Source organism: Engystomops pustulosus, chromosome 2 (genome assembly GCF_040894005.1).
Source record: "Engystomops pustulosus chromosome 2, aEngPut4.maternal, whole genome shotgun sequence".
NCBI lineage: Eukaryota > Metazoa > Chordata > Amphibia > Anura > Leptodactylidae > Engystomops > Engystomops pustulosus.
In genome coordinates this window covers 81,695,490-81,713,653 of record NC_092412.1, presented here as the reverse complement: position 1 = coordinate 81,713,653, position 18,164 = coordinate 81,695,490, and the positions used below count along the sequence as shown (strand labels likewise).

General features: G+C 39.8%; 1 protein-coding gene across 1 annotated transcript; it reads right to left on the bottom strand.

The window, feature by feature from the left end:
• Window positions 1–15,698: 15,698 nt before the first annotated feature.
• LOC140117035 (posterior protein-like) lies at window positions 15,699–17,339 on the bottom strand. Its single transcript, XM_072133469.1, has one exon. The coding sequence runs from the start codon at window positions 17,337–17,339 to the stop codon at window positions 15,699–15,701; it is 1,641 nt and encodes a 546-aa protein (XP_071989570.1).
• Between the last annotated feature and the right edge of the window lie 825 nt (window positions 17,340–18,164).

The window sequence follows — 18,164 nt, the reverse complement described above, 5'->3', positions numbered from 1 at the left end:
AAACCCACAATAGTATGGTGTGGTCGGTGGGTCACCCCAGTAGTTGCCATGCCATTCTTGCTGACATATTAGAGGGAATTCATTATTGCACCTGTTCCTGAAAATTTACACCAAAAGAATTGTCTAAAATGCCTTCTGACGCATTTATGAAGACTTTTAGACCAATTTTTCCCAGTTTTACGACTAGGAGGCGTGACTTCATGAACGGGAGTGCTTTTGAAGTGGCCATATGGAAATGAGTCCTTCAGCCTGAAAATGAAAGTAGAACTTGACAGTCTTATACTGCAACAGATTCATTATCACGTTGATGAATCTGCTGCAGTACAAGACTAGTGATGACCAGCTCTGCACTGTCGGAACATGAGACACATTAATTAATTTCCCCCACTGTGTTTAGTTTAAAGGTTATCACTGTGATGCCTGCATGGCTATTGCACGGTGAACTCTGTTATTAAAATAATATAAGATAATCCTTTATTAGTCCCACAGTGGGGAAACTCACAACGTTACAAGCAGAAGAATGAGTACAGAGTACAGTACAAACAATGAAAGAACAATAATATTAGGAATAAATGAACAAAAAGAAAAAAGTCACAAGAAGACAAGCAACGATCAGGAGTTTAGTATTCAGTCTGTGGATGAGACCTGCAGGAACTGGTTAGTTGGTGAGCACAGCTCACAGCAGGGAGGAATGACTTCGGATAACGCTCACGTTCACACTGAAGATGCTACCCAATGCCACCATACACTCTCGCATGGGATGGGAGCTATTCTCCAAAATAGATTTATAAGTTATACAGTGTCTTCCTCTCGGCTACCACCTGCTCTGTGCCAAGAGGACCCCCCAGGAAAGAGCTGGCTTTCCTAATCCGTTTGTACAGTTTGCTCATCTCCTTATCTGAGATGGTGCTTTTCCAACAGACTGCACCAAAGAAGATGACTACAGAGTGGAAGAAGGTCTTAATATGTGCCCCCTGCACTCTGAATGCCCTCAGCCTCCTTAGCAGGTATAGCCTGCTCTGACCCTTCCTGTGAAGTGCATTTATGTTCTCTGCCCACTCCAGTTTATTGTTGAGGAGGACAACCAAGTACTTATAGGACTTGCCTTAATGTCCGTCCCCTGGATAACCACTGGTTGAGAAGGGGGACTGTGCTTATAGAAGACCACCATCTCCTTGGTCTTTCCAGCATTTATCCTAAGGGGGTTTGGCTGGCACCAAACCACAAATGCCCGGATCAATTCTTTGTACTCCTTGTCTTTCTTGCCAGTAATGATTCCTACTATAGCAGAGTCATCAGAGAACTTCTGAAGGTAGCAGCTAATTGAAGGTTGATTTGTGAGGTAGTCTGGGATCCATCTAGAGCAGTGGTTCTCAACCTTTCTAATGCTGTGACCCCGCAATACAGTTCCTCATGTTGCGGGGTCACATGAGGAATATTGTATTTGTGCCCAAATGCAATAAAATCAGGGCTCCGATGAAGTTAGGCGACCCCTATGTTTTGGACGTTCGACCCTCGGCGGGGTCGCGACCCACAGGTTGAGAACCACTGATCTAGAGAGTTGATGGTCCAATTCAGCCAGATCCAGTTTGTCTCTTAGTAGCCATGGCTGTATAGTATTGAAAGCACTGGAGAAATCAAAGAACATTATTCTCACAGTGTGAGATATAGTTTGATGTAGAAGGTATATGATGTTATCATCCACCCCAATGCTTGACCGATAAGCAAACTGTAGGGTGTTGATTGATGAGTTCACTAAAGGGCAGAGATGTGTGAAACCCAACCTCTCAAAGACCTTCAAATGGGATGTTAATGCCACCGGTCTGTAGCTGTTGAGGTCCGATGGGTGAAGTGTCTTTGGAACTGGTACCACACAAGATGTTTTCCAAAGTTGTGGTACTCTTCCCAACTTCATGTTGAATGCTACCACAAAGTTATTCACCACAGGTCTTGAGTAGTCTTGTACTGATAACATCTGGCCCTAGAAGATAATTTCAGTTATCTTCTCACCTGGGGGGTATTGATTTTATAACCCCATGTATACATTGTGGTCTTACATAATATGAAATGTTGACATTCTACAGCCCCCTGCCAGTGTCTTAATTGAATGGGTTGTGCTTTATGTCGATTATTATCCCAAATTCAAAATTTGTCATGCCATTTAAAGTCTGAAACTTTTCTTCAAAATTCTATGGATCATTACCGTAATTTTCATTCTATAATATGCTCCTTAATATAAGACACACCCCAGATTTGGAAATCAAAAAAAGAAAAAATTATATTTCACACCAATTAAAATAAAAATAACTCTGCAATAGTTTTCACACAAACTGCTTTGTCACAAGCACAAAGATAGCTCTGCTACACATCTGCAGAGCTATCTGTTTGCACACAGCTCTGCTACACCTCCCACATACCATTAGCTCTCAACCACTTAGAATTACTAACTTTAACCTCCTATAGTTAATAAATCCACACAACCCCATATGCTCCTAATTGTCTCTGCAAAACTGCCCCCTCCTTCTCCTCCAAGTCCCCAGCTACTTACCGTCTGTTATTAACAAAAAACAGAATTTCACAGATATAATTATAACCTGTCTCTATCAGTCTAGGTGTACACAATTTTGGTTCCCCCAGAATCCAACTGTAAATCTTCTGACTTTAGGGCTGGGTAGAACAGATGAATGCTTTCTCCTCTTTGCTCCCTGCTGTGTCTCTACATCAACCCTCCCCCTGTATTACAAGACAAGCTCACACGCAGACTCTCATATTTCCTGCTGGCCAACAGCAACGTGAGGAGAGTAAATCTACAAGCTACAGGCAAAGTAAAATCTTTATATCAGGGATGGTGGTACAGCAGAGCTAACAGTGTGTGTTTTAGGTGAGATATAGCATTGCTGGAGGGTGTCATTGTGTGTTATATGCATCTTTGGACCTCATATGTCATCTCTCTTTTCTCTCATTTCTATGTGTCAGATACTAGTAAATGTTCAGAAGCTAAATAAAAGTGTATATAAACCTGTACCGTGATACTGTAACCAGATTGTCAGCAAACATGGATCATAATGTGTCTGCCTAGAGAGCCTTATATCAGTTATAGGAGCCTGTGTGTATGAGATACAAAAGGATGCAGCCATGTATATAGCAGAACATGTCAGGCACATGTGTAGCTGATGTCTGTGTATCACACATGTGTATTAGGAGGGAGAGCATGTCAGCACATAAAGCACAGACACTAGCAATGCTTTACTATACATTACACACAGACATGAGCAAAGGGAGGAGAGGGGAGGGGTAACAGGGGTGACATCACTGCCTCTGACCACGTGACCAGCCTCATTTACATAATAAAGAAAATATGATTTTATAATGATTAATGTATGAATTTACTAGATAAGGGGTGGGATGGGATCATTGTGAGCTGCTCCAACAGGTAGTGGTGACAGAAGTAGTGACAGAGACCTGATGACAGGTGTCCTTTAACATCTAATCACAGCTGTGCTTCAGGGTCATGTGACTTGAAACAGTCACATGATACAATTGCATCATTGCCGGTCCTGGCGCTTTACATGTTAGGGCAGCAGGGAGAGGGTTGCAACTAGAATGGAGTTACCAGGAGCAGGTCTCATTCTGGTGTCAGTATTCTAGTCTGTTCACTATAGAAAAAGCTAGAATGGAGTTACCAGAAGTAGGTGACTTGTTTATGATGCCAATAGTTAAATAAATGATTTTTTTAAGTTGTTAAAGTGTGAGAAATTGATAATCTATTTGTTATGTAATACATTAATGTATTTGAAGTAGGCCCTCTTTCACAGCTGTTTAAACTTACAACAATGAATAAATACGCTTCCAGAGTCAAACGCATTGTAACATTAAAAAACGCATACGTTCTGACGCACACACATTTCAAAGCATCAAAAACGCCACGTGCAAACGCAACTTCAAAGCTGGACTCTACCACAGAAAATGTGAGAAAAAAAAGACAACTGCTGCTTTGGGGCAGCTGGGAAGAGTATAATATATATTTTTTCTCACATTGAAAAGCAGGTTGGATGGGTTTTGGGTGCACAAATGAGTAAAGGCCTAATACAGGGGGACATTATATGTGGGGGTTGGGGGTTTAAGAAAAAGGGGTATTATAATGTCTTTAGCCCTTTTCTGTAGCTCTCTTCTTATGAAGACAGACCAAATAAAATGGTGCAGAAAAGGAGGGTGCTACAGAAACAGGGTACAATAGAAATGGTGGCACTATAATGAGGGAGCTGCATTAAAGAGACATTATAAAAAGGGCATCTTAGAATAGGGGCTGCAGGAAAAGAGACATTACATGGGTTGGAGTTAGGTAGGAGCTAATTATGGAGCACACAATTTTGTCAGGGGAAACCTGAAAGTACCTGGAAATTTTTTTTGGGGTGCAGCTGGTCCCAGGTTACAAAAAGGTTTGGAACAACTGCATTATACAGACAGAAAGTAATCTTCTACAAGTCATAAAACTATTTGAATTAAAGGAGTTGTCAGAATATTTAAATAACTTTACAGGTTGGCTGTACCTATGTATTTACAGTGGCACAGCCCCTCCACTTTAACAACTACCTGCAGCATGGCACGCCCACCTGGTTCTGTGGTTTTTCTTTATTGTCTATATTATTACACATAAAATTAATCAGGAGAAAAGTGATTTTTATTTTTATTATTTTATAAAACATTGCCTAGACATTTTTTTTTTAAATGTGCCACTAGGGGACATAAAAGGGTTGTCCGCAACATAGGAATATCTACCCAATAGCAGGGGAGCATCCTCCTGCTTGCAGATCCTAGCCTCTGTTTGCAGCGGTGACATCATGATGATGACATGTGACTGGCGCACTCTACTCCTGGCCTCAGACGTGTTTGTCAGGGAGGAATATAAGGCTACAGCGTACATAACATCCCTGCTGCAGCCTCTGTTTGCAAACAACGACCAGAAGGTGCAAGCACGAGTAGAATTCAGGGGAGAGGCAAGTATAGGATCTTTTCCACAGAATAGGGAATAGCAATCGGACAGGTGGGGTTGTGACTTCTGGCACCTCCACTGATCACATGAATGTAGATCTAATTGATGGAGCAGTAGGTCAACCCTGTGTTCTGCCGCTCCATTAAATAAAATTTGGAAATTGGTGAGCACAGCACTTGGGTATTTCCAGCACAGGCTTCATTCAGGATCCAATACAGAATAGAATCTAAAGGGATCAAAAAAGAAAATATACAATATTACCATACACAGTCATATAAGCAGATTGTAAAACGAGAAAGAAGAGACAAACACTTTGTGGGGTGGCAGGTGGTCATAATGGAGAGTACCAATGTGAAGGGCGAGGTGAGGGAGGTGAAGGGGCCACAATTCGATTGGCGGGGAATTATAAGTGGGGACAATTGATAAATAAAAGGGGTCATTATATGCAAGTCAACAAACGATGTGTATGTAGGTGTGTGTGTAGGTGTTATAGACTACACCCTGCACACATACAGTATGTAGCCCACATGTTATACACTGCACCCCCACACACATACAGCATGTACCCCACATGTTATAGACTGCACTCCATGCACAAATACAGCATGTACTCCGATGTTATAGAGTTCACCCCCCCCCACACACAGCATGTAACCCCATGTTATAGACTACACCCCCCACACACAGCATGTAGCCCCATGTTAGACTGCACCCCCACACACACACCGCATATACCTCCCATAATATAGACTGCACCCCATGCACACACAGCACAGACTCCCCCCATATTAGAGACTGTACCCCACACATATACAGCATGGACTCCCATGTTATAGACTGCACCCCCATACACATACAGCAAAGACCCCCTTGTTATAAAATGCAGCCCCATGTTATAGACTGAACACCCGCCCACACACACAGCATGTACCTCATGTTATAGACTTCACCCCTCCACACACACACACAGCATGTACCCCCCCATGTTATAGACTACACCCCCTACATAATATACTGCACCCCCCCCCCACACACACACAGCATGTAACCCATGTTATAGACTACACCCCCACACACAGCATGTACCTCATGTTACATGCACAAACCCCCCATATTAGAGACTGCACCCTCACACGTATACAGCACGGACCCCCCACCATGTTATAGACTACACCCCCACACATACATACAGCATGTACCCCAATGTTATCGACTACACCCACACACACAGCATGTACCCCCCATGTTATAGACAGCACCCCCTGATGCGGAAGACTGCACCCCACATTAATGATGTATATCCCAATGTGGCAATATGCAGCCACTAGACCCCTCACAGTCCATACATGACCCTCACCCTTCACTACATACATACCCCGAGCTCCTCTATGTGACCCCAGGTTCCTCTATGTGACACGCTGCTCCCCTTGGAGGCCGGGTTTCTGTGCATATCACCTTCTTTCCACACTTGCAAACTGCAGCCGTCTGCACATACTACACCCAGCTCCCAGATCCCAGATCCCTCCATTAGACCCTGGAGCAGATGTACTCACCCTGATAATCCCTCCACAAACAGCAGAGAGCAGCCCGGCAATTCCTCCACACACATACAGGTGGGAATCACAAAGCTTCGCCCGAAACCCCCCCCCCCCCCCCGCGCCTATATCAGCTCATGATCATGATCAGGTGCGACATGTGACCAGTGACATCACACCTCATCCTGGTAACTCCATTCTAGCAGCTACTGCAGGGAGAGAGAGTTCAGAGGAAATTTTCTCATGGAGATCTGGTGAAATGGTGCAGCGCTACGTCAGCGTGTCACCTAATCTCCATTACTGCAGTCAGGAGGGTCTGGTAGTGTTATGTATATTTCACCTTTTTCTCCTACTGTAAACTGGTTGTATTGGAGCAATATCCTTATCTTTTTAAAATAAGCTCAACTGGGAAATAATATTACAGGACTTGACATGAGTCCTTGAACTACGATGGTGCCCAGAACAAAAACTACTGGACAGGCTCAGTATGACAGCTGGCACTGGGCTTTACAAGTCTCTTAATAGTTGAAGTGAATGTAATTTTGTGACAGGTTCCAATAGTTTGTTATGCTGATTTTAAAAATGTATCTGTCAGCATTCTGCATCATTTTAGTACTTTATAAAACTTTATTTCACATTACCTGGCTCTCTGCCTGCTGAGTCCCAGGGGGAATGGGGGGCAACTGTAGCTACAGCTGCTGCAGCTGACCTTTTAACGTTATATTTATTAAAAGTTGTATTTTATTTTCCACTTTGTAAACAAGGTACATTTCCTCATAATCATGCTTATTTTCATTCATTACAACTAACACATCAAATATACAGGCACTTAAAAGGTTTTCTCCATGATCCCTTTATAATAAATTTTTACTCTATATTTTTTGTGAAGCTTATCATTTTTCCTATGACAAGTGATGCTACACAGAATTAATATAGGGCATTTGAACTCACAACCTCCACTATCTCCAATGCCTTAGAGATACAGCACTTCTATCCACTAGACCACTGGTGACAGAGGTGGCACTCAGAGCCCTTTCTGTGGGCACTCAGGCCATCACCAGAGATGATCTCCAGGTATCTTCCTGCAGTCCCAGACAGCCCAGGACTTGCTGTGCACAGAGCTATTTTAAAGTGACAGCTGTACCTGGGACTATTTTCTGCTTTATTGGTGTCCTCAGGGGCTGGTATCAATGAAAACTGTGACAGAGCAGGGAGTAGAAATCACAAATGAAATTTCTGTGTTGGCACTTTGCGATAAATAAGCGGATCTTTGTTGTAGTTTGGGCACTCAGTCTCTAAAAGGTTTGCCATCACTGCACTAGACTGTGCACTTACTGGCACAGAATTAATATAGGGACTGATGTGCTGCATAAGCTCATGCAATGTGCACAGAAATACTTGTAATGTAGCAATGTGTAATGTGTCACTGAATGATTTCAGCTTAAGGCTACTCTTTAAAACATTGTCTAAATGGCACCATGGTTTTGACCATTTAATCCACATAGAGGGATTTTTTACTTGAATATAAATCTGCCTTCAAAATCAAGCAAATTATAACAGAGGCGCTTACCCATAGACCCATGCACTGTGACTTCTTATATTTGTGATCCTTGGCCTTCTTCCTTCTAAAATTACATTTTTTAAATTATGCAAATGAGCCTTAAAGGCTACTGGGACATTTCCCAGATCCCTTTCGTGCTGCAGATTCACAGGCTGTTAAACTATCTCCCCTCTCCTACCTACCCTCTGCCAGATGTAATCTCACTGCAGTACAGGAAGTTTTAATACACAGTGGGAGGAGGAAGTGCTACTTGCACAGGGTAACAGCCTGTGAATCTGCAGCATGGAGAGGCTCTGGGAAACAGTCTTGTATCCTTTCAGGCTCGTTAGCATAATGTTAGTTCTTTTGAAAAGAAATTAGGCCAAAGATAACAAATATAAGAATATTACCAATGTCACAGTGTCTGCATAGAGAAACCACCTCCTGGACTACTTTTTAACCTTCGAGACAACTGACCCAGTGAGGAAGATGGTCATTGATGGAGAGTACCCAATTGACAGAAATGTAGTCAAGAGACTTACCACTCAGTTTACAACTAAAATCTACCATAATTTTGGTGCATTTTTTCTGGGTATAATTAAGCCATATAGCAAGTGTAAAATTAAACTAAATGGGCTTTAAATTAGTCAGATGTTTTGTTCAACATCGATATATTTAGATCTCCTTAGGATCAGACATTGTTATTTGAATCAATTTCATATGTAAGCATTAATTATAGGGGAAATGGGGCCTGTTAGTATTGATCTAAAAATAGCAGGTTCATTATTTAGATATTTAAATTCAATTTGTACTATTTAATGTCCTTTGTGTTTATGTATTATCTTCATTTCTAGTAGTGATGTTCTGATGCCTGTTGCCTTTACGATAGGTTTCATATTTTTATTGATTTCCAATTACCAGTTAATGCATTTGCTACTGCAGTCTTCGCTCTATTCATTTCTTATTATCTATGCTCAAGGGTAAACCCACCCTACAAATAACATGTAGAAGAGGCACTAAATATTTAATGCATTTTTCTCATAGCCAAGATGTTTCTGCTTTGGGTGTTTACACAAGCAAACATTAGCATACATAACATCCTCTTCCGCATGATATAAATCACTGCAGTGTTTATGCCTTACCTTGAAAAGCTGCTGAATGTCACAGGCTTTCTGACGCAACTGGTCAAATTCACAAATTTCAGTTAAAAATAGTTTTGCTTAAATTCATTGATGCTTTAAGGCACATAACATATAAATATATCTTAAATAGGGCTAAAAATATAAGACATAAAACTGAAAAATCTAGAAATTAATAATGAAAATAAACATCAATATTTAGTCTGTGGTCTGTAAAGACAATTACACTCAGGAAGGTAGGGAATTAGTCCTATGCTTTGGGTACAAATTGGCAACAGAGAAGGCCAACATAGGTAAGCAAAGTCAGATAATTAGTGAAATTATTGGGAACTGTATGATAGTGTCAGAATGGGTTCTTGCTGCAGTGTTCTGGGCTTGTGGACCACACTCATGGCTGCTCTGCTTGAGGCTGTGATTAACAGTCTGCATTGCAGAGTTAGTCCCTGTGGCTAAGTTTAGTGAATATTATATGGAAAGCTGGGTGAATACATCTTGTTTCTGAGCTGGGGGTTGTCACATGTGGTTTGGGTAATGGTTAGCCAATCCAATCAGTGGTTGGGGCGGAATCTATGAACTCCTAAAATACCTAATCCTCAGTTCACTCAGGGCTGGTTATGCTAGTTTCTGGCTACTCACAGTGCTTTTGCCACTCTTTTACCTAACAATTTTACACCTTGTTGCCATCTTAGATTTGACCTGGTAATGAGGACTTCAATTGTGTCTATTTGTCTGTCATCTGTTCTGGATTCAATCTCAGACTAGGGACTGTTGTCCCCTGTGGGTTAGCACTGTGCGGGCAAGTAGGCAGGGACATAATTTGTGGGTGAGATCAGTGCCTGCATCTCCTTTTCTGTCTTTACAGATTAATGATCTCATACTTTGACTTAGTCCCATGGCAGCAATGATCAGCTGCAAGGTGTTTGAAAATCCAATTGTCCCAGGGCAAAAAAAAATTGTTTGGAGTTACAATTATGAAATACACCAGTTCCCACGTACATACTAATTCATTTTAAGATTTAAAAAACAGATCATTCCCATATAATTTTCTTTCCATGAAAGAATGCTACATCACACTACCATTTTTTGTGTTTCTTTTAAATGCAAATACCTGATCTGGGCCTATAGATGGTCAATTAGTTCTGCTGAAATTAGTTGTTTGGTTGACTTTGCTCTTGTGTATATGGGAGTGGGGAAGGTATGTGTGTCACCCAAATACACTAAAAGCCATACATTTTAATGGATCCAAGAACATGTCCTTTATTTGAATGGACTCAATGGGGGTCATTTACTAAGGGCCCGATTCGCGTTTTCCCGACGTGTTACCATAATATTTCCGATTTGCGCCGATTGTACCTGAATTGCCCAGGGATTGCGGCGCACGCGATCGGATTGTGGCGCATCGGCGCCGGCATGCGCGCAACGGAAATCGGGGGGCGTGGCCGAACGAAAACCCGACGTATTCGAAAAACCGCCGCATTTAAAAACCGAAAAAGTGTCGCTTGGGGAGCGCTCACCTTCACCTGGTCCGAGGTGGTGCATTCCGGCGCGATGAGATGACTTTCAGCGCAGCAGCGCCACCTGGTGGACGGCGGAAGAACTACCTTCATAAATCCCGCTGGATCGCGACTGGACCGGGTAAGTAAATGTGCCCCAATATCTGTTCGGGCAAGTAGAGCATGTCCTAGTCAGACCATTTTCACAAAAAACAAAGCCAGATAATTGGCCATTAAAAGTGAATGTTCATGTCCTTTTTTCATGACTTAGTTTGGCCAAGTTTGTTTGCAGGCAGTCACTTACAAAAGAAGGTAAAGGTGGCTACTAGCAGCTAGATGAAGGACATATCGGACTCCACCAACAGCACAGAGCAGGGCACACACAAAGCAAATGAAAAAGCAAACCTCTTCTCATTACTCCCATCTCTTCAAGAGTTTTTTTCTAGGGTCCATAATGTTACATGCACTTTGTGTGCAGGTAGCCTTGTAGTATCAATGTAGGCAGTTATGTGTGGAGCATGAAGGCATCCAATGAAAAAGATAAGAAAAGGATAGATAACATTAATGAAATAATATATTGTAGCAAAGGAAAGTATATAGGTAGAATACAATAGATCCAGGAAGGTTCTGTGCTTTATCTAGTAATAAATGTTCTTCACTCTTAATAAGGAAATTGAAAGCTGAACTGTATATAACTTAATTAACTAAAATAATAAATAATAAAAAAATAAATATATTTGTTAAAACCTGAAAGGAAACCACATTTCTCAGTTATCTGTTCAGGAAGTTTGGCTTTAACAAGATAATATGAGGTATACCATTGCATAAGCCTCTGACAAAGCCTCTTCCCTTTTAGATTATTATTATATAGTTCAAAGCTGAACTACAGTATATGTATTGAGAATGGAAATCTGCCTTCCGAAAGTTGAAAGAAAGGAAAACCAAATGAGATAATATCTGGGTGAATTAATTCCTACATCTTCTGAGCATGAGAGAAATGGTGAAACATCTCAGATTTCAGACTTAAAGGTTATATTTAGACAAATACCTATTTCTAGAATCTCTCCAGTTCCAATAGGAAAAATGTATGAATTGCTCAATGACATTTTAATAAATACAGGCGGTCCCCTACTTAAGGACACTCGACTTACAAACAACCCATAGTTACAGACAGACCCCTCTGACCTCTGGTGAAGCTTTCTGAATGCTTTACTATAGTCCCAGGCTGCAATGATCAGCTGTAAAGTGTCTGTAATGAAGCTTTATGGATAATTCTTGGCCCCATTACAGCAAAAAATGTTTAAACTCCAATTGTCACTGGGGCCAAAATTTTTCTTGTCTGGATCTACAATTATAAAATATACAGTTTCGACTTACATACAAATTCAACTTAAGAACAAACCTCCACAGACATTTCTATTAAAACAACCATGTTCTACAAACTAGACAAGTTTACCAAATAAATAGGCAAGGTATTGTACTCTCTCCAATGACACACAGTTGACGAAATAGGAAATTAACAGAAATGGTAGACAAAGTTTTTGAACTACAGAAGATCCTGTCAAAAGGATAAAGTATTTCTCCAACTCATATAATATATTTATTATACTCAAAAAAGGAGTAAAACAACAGGCATATTACAAATTAAAATGTCAGCCGGCCTGTACAATCCTCACTTGACAAATCAATCAAAATTTTATAAACAGATTTTTTTAAGCATTGGATGATTTACTTTAATAATAATAATAATCATTATTTATATAGCGCCATCATATTCCATAGCACTTTACAAATCATATGGGACATATACAATAAAATAAACCATGATAGAGCACAAACAGTCATATGGTCCAAAAGGAGTTAGGTCCCTGCTACAGTCTATGAGGAAGAATTGGGTGACACAATAGGTAAAAAGCTTTCCCACATAGTTGTTTTTCCAATTTTAACATTTTTATTTTTTATTTTATTTTTAATAATATGGAATACAAGGGAAGTCAAAGTAGACAACACAAGAACGGTAACTAAAGACAGCACTGATCTTGTGAGATATATATTGACAGAGCAGTACATCAACATAGGTTATGAGAGTGATACAGTGTCTAATATTAAACCAAAGGGATACAAGCAAAAAGCATGAAAACAACAAAAAAGACAGGAAGGGGAAATGAAGGGAGTCTAAAAATGTATTTATATCTATTTGTATTTCTATCTGCATCATCTTTAAAATTTCTCACATAGTGTAACAACATTTTGTTTTTATTTACCGTGGTATAATGGGTGGAACAGACTTGTATCATTTTAGTCATGTACTGTGTACATATGTCTCTATCTCAACTAAGCTACATAATTTCCACAGAAGTGCCGCTCTTTCTTTCTGCATGTTCCTGGGCCTATTGTTAAGAGGGAGTTTGCTGAGGTTTTTTAAGGGGACACATAGAGGTAAAAACAGACGTTTTAATATGCTATATAAAAAGGCATGTTTTTCTCACCTGACATGAAATCAGAATTAACTTTTCCCATTTTAGATCAAATAGGATAAACAGAATTATTTATATTTGCAAAATGCCAGAATAATGAGAGAGAGAGACAGACAGACAGACAGACAAAAGTTTACATACACTGTAAAATCTGCTTGGTTTTGGGGTGCCAGTTAATATTAAATTAACAACAATATTCAATGGATCTTTATAGGGGATTTATTAAGGGTACAATACAGGGGAATACACATAGAGGGTAAACTAACTAAGGGACAGAGAGATAGTAGGGAAGGAAGTGCTCTAACTAAAGATCTGTATACCATCTTATATACACACACACACATAGCTCACACACATTGCCCATCATCCCACCTCCACCACTGTCTTGGCCAATCCAATGATGATGTAGAATCAATACATTCTTATCCCACAACCTTGCAGGACAAGTAACTTGAGACTTTGTTTCCCACAGGATCTGGTAGAATCTCCAGGGGGCGATGGCCTCCAGGTGTAATAGCACAGTCCATTGTAATCACATGCAGCTGTCTCTGCAATCTTTATTAGGGGCAATGTAGGCATTTATGGCTTAGTTCTTCCTCTGTCCACAAAGACCCTTAAACTTTCTCAAGCCACATCATGTCATATTTCCAACATTATGCCCCTTTGGGCCTGAAAGGCCCACACACCATTAGACCATATTTAGAACAGAAATAAAATCCATTTCTCCTCCATTATCTTCTTTGGGTGTGGAAATGATCTTTCTTCTTCTGGCTTTTCCTCAAGACAAAGTAGTTGAAGGTTGTATGGGTAAGGAATAGGGCACCAATGGTCATCACACCATTCACTCACATTCATTCTCATATCCATTTCTTGAATAACATTTTTCATCTATACCATTTATCCAACAAATATAGATCTCCATATATGCTAGTAACTGTCATATTTACAATATGCAAATATAAATCCCACGTCATATAGAATGCAAGCTGGCAATAACATCGTAGATATCAACATAAGCTATAGATATGAAATTACATAAAAGGAAACCCAAACAGAACTATAAAACATTACCAATAGTAAATCAAAGGATTGATTTCAAGTAGAAGTTTGCAGGGTGGTTTATCTAAGGGTTTCCAGATTTACTTGACTTCAAATATGTTTAGTTTAAACATAAACTTTCATTTAGCTTTTTCCCATTACCAAATCTAATTCTGTAAGTTTATATTTACACTCCATAGAAATGTTCATATCACACCTTATATATGTCTCCCATCGTCCTGACTTATAAATTAACCAAAAGTATATCAAGTGCATAAAACACATAGCAAAAAAAAAAATTATAAGTCATTACACTAATCAACCTTTAGAGTAGGTGTCCATCTAACCTCTTATATTGGTAATCTTACTTGTGCATTATACAATATAGTAACCGTATACTGAGCCATTAATTACTATATGTTTTACGCAACCTTGAAGACACACACATAGATTAAGAACATTAAAATAAAAAAAAATTCAAACTGAATGCTGCTTTTAATACCCTATGTTCTTCATTTAGATGCTTTACTGGTATAAAGGAGCGTGCAGTTTGTTTGAGAAACTTAAAATTAAGTTGCCAGTGAGACAAATGTATCAGAGAAAAAAACCTTAAATAAAAAAAAATTAAATATTTATGTGAATTCACTATAGTCTGCCCCTTTGGTACTGCATTACTCTCTAAAACCATGCCCCTTTGGTACCACAAAATGGTACCAAACACTGTATAAAAAAAAAATAATAATACTTGAATCAAGAAAAAAAAATGCTCCATTTAAAAAAAAATGGGGAAAAAAAAAAATCCAACAAATCCAACATTCCTGAGCATCAGGAACAAAAACAAAAAATGTGTATTGACACAGTTTACATACTACATTTAACAGAACACAAAACAGACAACATAAAACAATGAGAGCTAATTCAGCTTCTACACATCTTAGGGTGGGACAACAGGCAGTTTCCAATCCTTCTTCTGTCAATGATTAAGTAAAGTCATCTATGGGACAAGATAAAGAACAGACATAGCACAAAAAAAAAACAACAATTATATTACACACAGGACCTACACATCACAATGGGATGTTACTTCATATTTTTAATTGTTTGCAAACAATTAACCCTCATAAATTCTGAGCTCATTACACCACGTGGTTTTATTTGTATACATACTACCTTTTTTATGACCTGTAAACAAAAATGTCAATATTAATAACTTGTTTCTTCAGCCAACCACCTTGTTGCCTAAAACAAAAACACAATGACAGTTATCACACAAACAATACTTAAAACAGATATGTAAAACACGAGATCAAAAAATGGAGCCTGTAGAAACAAAACAAAGTGTTAATTTCTTTGTCCTGGAGTCATGTGACAAAAGAAATCCAGTCTACAAGAGAAAGAAAACATAGTTAGAAACCTTGCAATTCATACCATCAACACAATTCCAAGTCTATTCATTCACAATGTGTATTGGTATATCCACACATTAATAAGCCACGCTGCTGCTGTACTGTGCAGAGTTTATTAGCAGGGGGAGGGCGATCTGTGACCAGCTCCAGAATAGCCAGAATGGCAGCCCTGCCCATGGATTGTACACTGGGACATTAGCACCTTCCTTGTGCTGTCTGCAGTGAGAGGGAGGCTGTTCTTTCTTATCCCTGTGTATATTGGGAATCTTATTTGCATGTGATGTGTTCTCCTCACATGTCTCTGTATGGCTATTTTCAGGAGGTGCCAGGGTCACCTCATATGCCTCTGTGTGGCTACTTCCAAAAGATGTCATGGCCTCCTCAATGGTCTCAGGCTCAATGACATCAATTTCTGCATGCAATGAATTATAATGTGTCTCATGGTTTGCATTATTTACATCACAGAAACGTTTAATATGTCCTGGCCTCCCACATCCATAGCAATACCTGACATATCTCGTCCTCCTAGCTCTGTACTCTGGAGATAGATTTCCTGATGGTTCATCCCTATAGTTAGACTCCTCACACCAGTCCCTGAGTATATTAATAAAGTTCTCTAGGGATTTGGCATTCCTCAGGCCAATTTTTGTGGTGTAATCCACATTACACTGATTTGCCATTAAATAGAGGAAATCAGAGTCATCCTGAGACATATCGTGGCAGTTGTAAACACTCCTAAATAAGGTCAGGGACTTGTTACAGAAGATAAGGGGGTCATCACCTGTCCTGAACCTATATCTTCTCAGGGTATTCTCACCCCTTACATCTCTCCCTCCCATGATACGCTGCAATTCCTTCCTTCTTAAGTCTGCACCACAATCCTCATCTCCCATGTGTGCAGACGACAATTGTGTGGCCAGAGGCCCAGGAAGCCATGCTTGGAGCAGAGACCAGGCATCCTTATTACATAAGTTGTATTGCTTCACCACAGCTTCAAATTTATTGGATACAATTATTGGTGATTCATTTGTATCCCATTCTCCAATGACCTGACACAGATGTAGTCTATCCTGGATGGTGAGTGTTGGAGACTTTTCTGCAGGTATTAGATTGTGTTCATCACTCCCGGGTGTGACAATGCAGACATCTGCTGCTTTATGGCACGTCTGGTTCTGTAGTTGGAAGGACCGTATCTGCTCTTCTTGTTTACACAGTTGGGCCATTGTTTCAGACAACTGACCCTTTAGTGAGGTAATTATCATGTCCCTCTGATGGATCTCCCTTTCTAAGGACTGTGTATGAGTTTCAGTAGACACAGAACTCAATCTACACTCATGTAGCTGCTTATCCAAATCTTCATTTCTTAAAGTCAGCTCATCCACCTTTGCTTGTAGATTATCCATCTCACTAGTTGTTTTAGCAGAAATTTCAATCACAGTGTCACTGATTCTGTCTATACTTTCCTTACATTGGAGCCTTTGTATGTACCAATTTACTTCCTTTACCTCAGCCAATTCTTTCATCTTAATTAACATCATAATTTCATTGCCCAACCTTTCTTTCTTCCCTCTCTTACTGAGCACTTTCCTATCTAACTTCTTATTATGGGCCTTACACTGCATCATCAGCTCCTTATATTGCTCCTCTAGTGAACCATCTGCACATAACTGGTATCTAGCAGACGCATACTTTTTCACAAAGTTTTGAACAAGTTCCATCTCTGTTACAACAATACACACTGACAAACACACAAAATGACAAACTAAACAAACACAGTTTACCTACTATACTAACGTTCCGAAAGGCTACTTTACACACTGCTTAAGCCTTTATACTCATTCAATCTAGGAAAATGTACAGACAAAGGAAAATGTACAGCTATATCAAGGAACACCCTTTTTCCTACAACTTTACCTCTGTACACTAAACACAACCGCTCACACTTAACGTTAACCTACAATCTCAACAGGCGACTTCCCATTCATTCACATAAAACAACCTGACTTATCAAAGATAGTAATGTAATGATAGTAATGATAGTAATGAAAACTTGTTACTTACCAGGATTTTCTTTGTACCAAAGATCCAAATTCCGTTCATAGATTGAAATAGCGCAGATATTTTGCCGTGGATTCTCTGTAGAATTTAAATTACAGGTCCCATCTGGGGTGCCAAATGTAAAATCTGCTTGGTTTTGGGGTGCCAGTTAATATTAAATTAACAACAATATTCAATGGATCTTTATAGGGGATTTATTAAGGGTACAATACAGGGGAATACACATAGAGGGTAAACTAACTAAGGGACAGAGAGATAGTAGGGAAGGAAGTGCTCTAACTAAAGATCTGTATACCATCTTATATACACACACACACATAGCTCACACACATTGCCCATCATCCCACCTCCACCACTGCCTTGGCCAATCCAATGATGATGTAGAATCAATACATTCTTATCCCACAACCTTGCAGGACAAGTAACTTGAGTCTTTGTTTCCCACAGGATCTGGTAGAATCTCCAGGGGGCGATGGCCTCCAGGT

What these genes read in the sequence shown, in the direction of transcription:
- LOC140117035 (XM_072133469.1), bottom strand. Translation starts at nt 17,339, where the DNA reads ATGGAACTTGTTCAAAACTTTGTGAAAAAGTATGCGTCTGCTAGATAC.